We start from the raw sequence: 7801 nt of genomic DNA on the forward strand, positions 1-7801 counted from the left end.
ATTTTGGTTGAAGTGTATGCACTTATTTTGGAGTGTAAAGAATTTATTTCTAGATGAATGTTATATTTTTGTTGAACTATATTATTTTGAATGTGAGTTAAAAACTTGAAGTGTATGCACTGCTTTTGGAATATAAAAAAAAAAAAATTCTAGATGATTGTTATATTAAATATTATGCAGATTGAAATGAGTTGTGTTATATTCGTATTAACCCAACACGACTCGTTTATTAAGCGTGTCAAATGGGTTGGGTTAAATCAACTCGCCTTATTAATAGGTCGAGTTAGGGTTGAAGGATTATGACACGATTATTAAATGAGTTGGGTTAGGATTGAACCATTTAGTCGAATATTTCTACCTCGACACGACACGACACGAACTCAACATGCTAACCTGAATTGACACCTAATATTAGTAGTAGACCCAAATTAAAACTGGTAAAATTTTTTCATATTAATAATAATTTATGCATTTTGTACTACTCAAATAAAATAACGAGAAGGTTGGTAAAAATTTATCTTCAAGTCAATGTAACTTTTCATTCTAAAAAAAAAAAGTCAATGTAACTTTTTTTTTGGTCCTAAATGAAGGAAGAAAATGACTTTGTGGAAGTGATTATCTGATTTATTAGCCACGCCTTGTTTTCTCTATCTGACAACTAGAATTTCATTTTAGAGAGCATCTTGTGTCCAAATTTACCACACCCAAAACTTTCAACCCAAAAGAAGAGTAGAGACTAGGGAGCTAAGTACCCCACACTCGTATTTACCAGTTCAGCATAACTAACTTTCCTAGTTTTAACTTCTAAAAAATGATTGATAGTGAATGAGGGATAATTACTTTACATAAATCTACTGAAATTTGTTATAGTCTTAACTTGTCCAATAATTGATTATGAATGGTGTAAAATAACTTTACATAATTCTACCATATTTTATCTATAGCTTAAGCTAAAAAGAGTTGAGTCTCGATAATAAATGTTTTTTTATACTGTATTTGTTAATATAGAATGTAGAAAAAAATTCAATACTATTTTTATGAAAAATATAAAAATTTGTCAAAAATATCAATTTTTTTTTATTAAAAAATTTCTAAAATTAATATTTGTCGCTTTATATTCTTCTAAACATGTCAAATAGACTGGACACACGGAATCGTAATCCCAAAAGTAGACCCAATATCCAGCGGCTCAAAAACGTGTACATGGATAGACATAGAGCAATTTTCACCTTATCCCATCAGTCTAACTTTTTACACACACAAAATAATTAGAAAGAAAAAAGAAATAGAATGTAATATTTATAGATAAAATTGTGTAATAAAATTATTCCTATATGTCGGGAATAATACACAAAGATAAAGCTGTGCTGGTCTTTTTCCTTATTACCAGTTAGGCACATATCTCTCATACATATTTCTATTTCTCTGACGTGTTCGGGCTCTGTCAGTTTTATCTTTCCCTCTTGTTTTGGCTCTCCTTAATATTCCTATAAAAAGCACCCACTTTGCATTCACAATTGCCTCACCTTATATTTCATACATACGCATATATATTGTTCTTTTTTTTTTTCCCAGCTCTGTAACAATCTCTTTGGGTTTGGAATTTGATAACATCCTCGTTTTTCAGGTATTACTTTGTCTCTGATCTTTGTTTCTTTTTCGTTGTACTGGTTCATAACTTCTGATTTCAGATCCACCGACATTTGCTTCTCTGATTCCTATGCTAGTGGTTACCATGGCATTTTTAGAAATCTATCATTTGTCTTGTTTGTTTCTCGCTTATGTTTAGATTTTATTATTGAGGTTGTGGTTTTTTGCATTGGGTTTTTTTTTCCTTCTGCAAAATGGTATTTTGTGAACTGGGGTCTCGGTAAATATAGATTTTTCATGACATTAAATCGAAATTTGAACTTTTTTTTTTTTGGAAATTTTTTGTGGTTGTGTCTAGCTTTCAATATCAAATATGGTACAATAGCTCTTTCATTTGTGTTTTGGCTCTTATGAGTATATATATACATGAAGCTTTCTCTATCTTCTGCACTCTCTCTTTCTTTGTGTTTCAATTGTTGAGCTCCTATCTCTGGCTTTATTTGTTTCTATTTACTACCTCCACTTTTACTTGATACACTAGACTTGTTCTAATAGCTTTTAATTCCTAAAGTTTTCACTTTGTCCTTATTTAAGCAATTGACTTCAGATCTGGTTATTAAACTCTCTCTCTTGTTTGTAAATTTCGAGTGAGGATATTTGATCTGATCTATTCATGATTTTCAATTGGAAAAACAAACACATAGCTACGGGGCCAATTAACGATCTACTAATCCCTATAGGTTGAGTTTTACTTGTTTGTGAATATTTAGTTCAACACCTTGGTTTTAACATCTATGCTGAATAATGATTTAGAAATTTTTTTTAAAAAATAAATTGTATAAATCTTTGATTTTTATATTTCAAGGCTCTTCTATTGTTATATTGTTATTGTATTGGTAGGTGGGTCGGCAAGTGGTCTTTGAATTTACACGTTTTGAAGTTTAAAGAGGAATATATAATAAGGCCTTTTTTGGATTGTTTATTGTGTCAATTTCATTTGTCTACCACTTCCAATAAAGTAGTACCCTTTTTTTTTTCTTGTCTTGCGGTGATGAAACGTGATGTATAGATATGAACACAGGAAGTTGGAGAAAATGCTTTTTTATTTTAATTTTTAATTTCAACCGTTTGTTTGCAATTATGGTGTTTATGACCAGGCTAATAGGCCCTTGTAGGCCCCGTTCTTTGAAAACGATAGTCGTGACTTTTTGAGTTTCATAATTCTCTTAGCTTTTCTGTTTGATTCTTAGTAATTTTTTTAAAGATACTTTGTGTTCATCATCCTAAAAGTGAAGTAATTCTCTTTTTCCATAAAACTTGTCAAACAAGAGAAAAAGATAGGCTTATAGCTGTTTATGTCAATGTTATTTTCTTCGTGGGGTCTTTAACTCAAGTTTCGGTGATACTAATTTGAATTGACTTTTCTTCTTCTTATATGATCAGGTTGTCCTGTACTTCAATCAAATGGAAGTTACAGGGGGTTAAAACTTGCTGATTTTTATGGCCTTGACTGGTATGAGATTCCCATCATGTTTAAGTCAACGATTTTATGGAAAAACATCTGTACTTTTGCATTCCTGTTTTGAAAAGTAGGTGGTGATAAATTTGTTGTATGCTATGTAGATATTTGGGCAATGTGCGGAGGAAAAAACAACTTTGGAGGCTTTAATAATTCATTGCATAGAAGAACAAGAAGAAACTACTCTAAGAGCAAAACTTTTGGCATGGCATTTGAATCAGACTGGACGAAACACAGAAAATCCTCAGCATTTACAGCTCAAGTGATTCGTTCTGCAACATCTTTTCTGCCTTGGTCTTGCAGAATTCCTATTGGGGAAGGATACCATGAATTTCTCTAGTTTAAAGTCTGTCATTTAAATATATTGATACATTTTCTGGGTGATATAGTTGATGAGACAAGAATCAGCTATATATTTCAAGATTTATATAACTGCTCAATTCAGCCAATGGTGGGATTTGTGAGTGGAAAGAAGAGAGTGACAAAACCGAATATGTGTTTCACCAATCCAGTCCAGCAAAATATACCCACTTCTGGGAAAAGCAATCCTCGTTTGTGTTTTCAGGTTGTTGATGATCTTGACAGCCCTGTTATACCTGGGCTGCCTGATGATGTGGCAAAGCATTGCCTTGCACTTGTTCCTCGTTCCAATTTCCCAGCTATGGGTGGTGTGTGCAAAAGGTGGAGGTCATTTATCCAAAGCAAAGAATTCATATCCGTGCGGAAATTAGCTGGGGTGCTTGAGGAATGGCTCTATGTCCTGACTCTCGATGCTGAAGAGAAGGAAAGCCACTGGGAGGTTCTGGATTGTTTGGGCCAGAAACACTGCCTTCTTCCACAGATGCCTGGTCCGCTGAAAGCTGGATTTGGGGTGGTGGTTCTTGATGGAAAGCTTCTTGTCATGGCTGGCTATTCTGTAGACGATGGGACGGGCTCTGCCTCTGCAGATGTTTACCAATATGATTCTTGCCTCAACAGGTTTATTTTCTGTTATAGGTTTTTTAAATGCTTGGAGCTATATTGCTTTATACATGATTGATACATCTCAACTGGTTATGGCAATAGATTCAGATCAGTTGTCAAATTTAATTGAATTTAATTGAATTTTTATTAATTTATATTTCAGGCTTGTAAATATTTTGCAGCATTTTGCTGGATGGTAATTTTTTTTTTCTAAATGTTTTTTTTATGTAACTCTGGAGTTTTTGAGTTTAAAACAGCCTTAACTTGGTAATTTTGTTCAAAAGAAATAACAGATTTGTTCTGTTTGACCAACTTATTAGTTTCACCCTTTCACTGCTTACAATAACGGTAATAATAGGGTTTTGTTAATGGTTGGCCTAAGGCCATAGAGTAAGAAATACTAATTGTTCAATTATGAGATGTAATTCACATGATTAAAAAAAAAAACAGTAGACAATGATTTATTGGTTGTACGCACTATATGAGCACAAATTCAAGGCGGTTGTGTGTTACTTTTAATAGTTGTATACAATTTGACTTTATTTGTTTCATAAAGGATAAAATAAAATCATTTAATAGGATTAAATACATTTGAACTTATGCCTATAGGGTAGTTGCTAACAAAATCCTTTATAATATTACTGCCTTAAAATATTAAGAACCTCCCTTGAGATTACATGTAGTATTACAATCAATAGTGTTCTTCAAAAGCAGAATTCCATATAGAGATTTGTGCTGTGACCACTGAATCGTTTAATGAGATACATTGTGCACTAGAATATGCAATACTTTTCCTCTCCAAAAATGAATTTATGAATTAGTTCCTATGTTTCTTGCCCCATAGCAGAAAATAAAAATGTGATAAGACTGTTAGCATAGACATCCTTAGTGCAATATCCTGTTCCAAGAGAAATTTGAGCCTAATTTTCGGGGTATTGACTTCGAGTTCGTTCGGGTTGATGTGCTTCAGTTTCAAAATATTACAGAACTAATCTTACTTTTTTCTATCTTTTCCACCCATACTAAAGTGTTACAGAACCAAATCAAAACAGCTTCAATTGAGGTAGGAACAGTGAGGGAGATTTGGTTTCCACCCTTGTCTGCGTGAATGCCTTGGTTTAGTCAGCATTGTGTTGCAATGCCAACTTGTTGCTTACTTGTGTTTGATTTGGTGGGTTCTCCATTTTGTTTAAGTATTGAATTGAGTTTCTACTCTCCCAACCACAAGATATCAAACACCATAAAAGATCTTGGTTTCAACAAGGGACTTGGTCTGACCTTCAAAAACGAAGCCCCCCTCCCCTCTATTTCTACTTTTCTTTACTTCAATTTTAAAAATCTCTTTAGCTAGTTTTATGACTTTTTTTTTTTGGTTACTGCAGCTGGAGTAAATTAGCAAACATGAATGTGGCTCGGTACGAATTTGCTTGTGCAGAGGTTAAAGGTATGGTTTATGCAGTTGGAGGTTATGGGATGGATGGCAACAGTCTATCTAGTGTTGAGGTGTACAACCCAGATACTGACAAATGGACCCAGATAGAAAGTCTTCGCCGCCCAAGGTGGGGTTGCTTTGCCTGTGGGCTTGAGGGAAAGCTGTATGTCATGGGCGGAAGATCAAACTTCACAATTGGGAATTCTAAGTTTGTTGACGTGTACAACACTGAGAGGCACACCTGGTGTGAAATGAAGAATGGCTGCGTCATGGTCACGGCTCATGCTGTGCTGGGAAAGAAGCTCTTTTGTATGGAGTGGAAGAACCAGCGGAAACTGGCAATCTTCAATCCAGATGACAATTCATGGAAGATGGTTCCAGTTCCATTGACAGGGAGCTCAAGTATTGGGTTTCGATTTGGAATACTGGATGGAAAATTGTTGTTGTTCTCACTCCAGGAGGAACCTGGTTACAGTACTCTGTTGTATGATCCAAATGCGGCCCCAGGCTCTGAGTGGAAGACTTCTGATATAAAGCCATCAGGTTTTTGCCTATGCAGTGTGACAATCAAGGTGTAAAAGTCCTTGGAAGTTGAGGATCTTCTCAACAGTCATGCATTTCTAAACGTGTTGGTCTTTTGCATTGACTAATTTACGGCACTAGTCATAATTTACCTATTTCTTTTGTTGGGTTGTCAGGTACCATATGAGTTATTGGATCTCAGTTTAATTTTGTTTTGTATTCTGGTTCTGGATGCTACTTTTAATTTAGAACATTTCCCATGCCTGATGTTAAATACAAGTGTTATCTGGTTGGAACATTCTTAGTTGTAGCATGTTTCATGAACAAAATTGATTTACGTCTACAATGGTTAAATGAGTGAGTTGGGGGGGGGGGGGGGGGGGGTGGTGATATTTTCAATTAAAAGGAAGTGATTAAATGAGTGAGTGAAGTAGCTCAACACTCCCAAGCTGGAAGTCATCGTCCCAAAAAGTGGAGGGGGGGGGGGGGGGGGGGGGGGGGCGCTAGCATTTGAAGTGTTGAGCATACCTAAGATAGCGTAGTGATGTCCTCAAGGGTAGCTATTAATTAGATGCGTTTAAGGACAGCCACAGCGAGTAATGCAGCGGAGTTAATTCCTCTGTTCTAATGAGAAGCAGGTTGTGCCTTAATTGAAGTCAATCTGTAGCTTCTAGCTGCAGCTCTGTTGCTTTCATGTTGAGAAGTGATTGCCCGACTCGACTTATGCAGCTCTCTGCTGTAGTAGTAGTGATGAAAGTTCACCACGCCAAACATCATATCCCCTTGAAGTGGAAAACTCCAATTGCCACAAAAAAGCATAAAGGATGGTTCTCCTCCCTTTTATTTGTGATTGCAATAATTGTGTATCAACATTGGAGCTAAGTTTGCCCCTCTTGTGTAGAAAATTTACTTCAAATCCTGATGAGATCTCGTTCCACATTACCCCAAGTTAAAGAAGCCAGCTGTTCAAGAGACTCTCAATACAGCCAAGTTAACTTTTAAAACAGTATAAAGAAGCCTTGGCCTTCCCAAGTGCTTGTTTATTGGTTAAGGCAATTCTCTGATCCTTCAAATCAATTCTATAAAGTATAAATGAAAAAGAAGATTAATGAGAAGTTCAAGGAAGCTGTTTGCGAGTAGCCATTTGTGTAGCTCTTTCTATTGAAATTGCACAAACTGGTTCCCAATTTTTATTTTGGGAGGGATGTTATAACTTATAATGTTGTTCGAGACATTGTATGCATAAAATAAACTTTGTCTGATTTATTCATTAAAGTCGTTATTAGCACTGAGGCTGTGCCAATTGCCAATTTAGATGAACAATTGTTTTTTTATTTTTTTATGGAAGTTAGAGGATAGATTGGATTTTGATTTGATTTGCAGTTTTAATTTATTAGAATGTGTAACAGTGTAAGTTTTTTTTTTTTTCAAGGTTGTCATATTAAAAAAAAAAACCACATTTCAACAAAAAAAAAAAAAAAAAACCACTAGTTTTGTGAAATGACTTTAGGTATAGTGCATCTAGTGCATTGGACTGGTCAAATGGTGACATGTGTCCAGAGGTGGATACGTGTTATCATCTCAATGAATCTAATGCTACTGAACATTGAACCGAACCCTGATCCTTTATGAAATGACGTGGAACAATTTTAAAATTACTAAATAAAAATAATATATATTGTGAATTCAAATCCTATCAGTGAGCTACAAATTGTTTTCAAGACCATTTTGCCCCTAATAGGTCATCAAATACCAGGTTTATTCAATGTCTGGGA

At 34.9% G+C, this 7801-nt stretch overlaps 1 protein-coding gene across 1 annotated transcript; it reads left to right on the forward strand.

The window, feature by feature from the left end:
* The first annotated feature begins 1364 nt into the window (after positions 1–1364).
* Positions 1365–6324, forward strand: LOC142628129 (F-box/kelch-repeat protein At1g67480). The gene is made up of 4 exons (XM_075802135.1): positions 1365–1627; positions 3034–3103; positions 3214–4087; positions 5455–6324. Exons 3-4 carry the CDS (start codon positions 3558–3560, stop codon positions 6080–6082), a joined length of 1158 nt encoding a protein of 385 aa, XP_075658250.1. The 5' UTR covers positions 1365–1627; positions 3034–3103; positions 3214–3557; the 3' UTR covers positions 6083–6324.
* The last annotated feature ends 1477 nt before the right edge of the window (positions 6325–7801 follow it).

This window comes from Castanea sativa, chromosome 3, assembly GCF_040712315.1.
Source record: "Castanea sativa cultivar Marrone di Chiusa Pesio chromosome 3, ASM4071231v1".
Taxonomy (NCBI): Eukaryota; Viridiplantae; Streptophyta; class Magnoliopsida; order Fagales; family Fagaceae; genus Castanea; species Castanea sativa.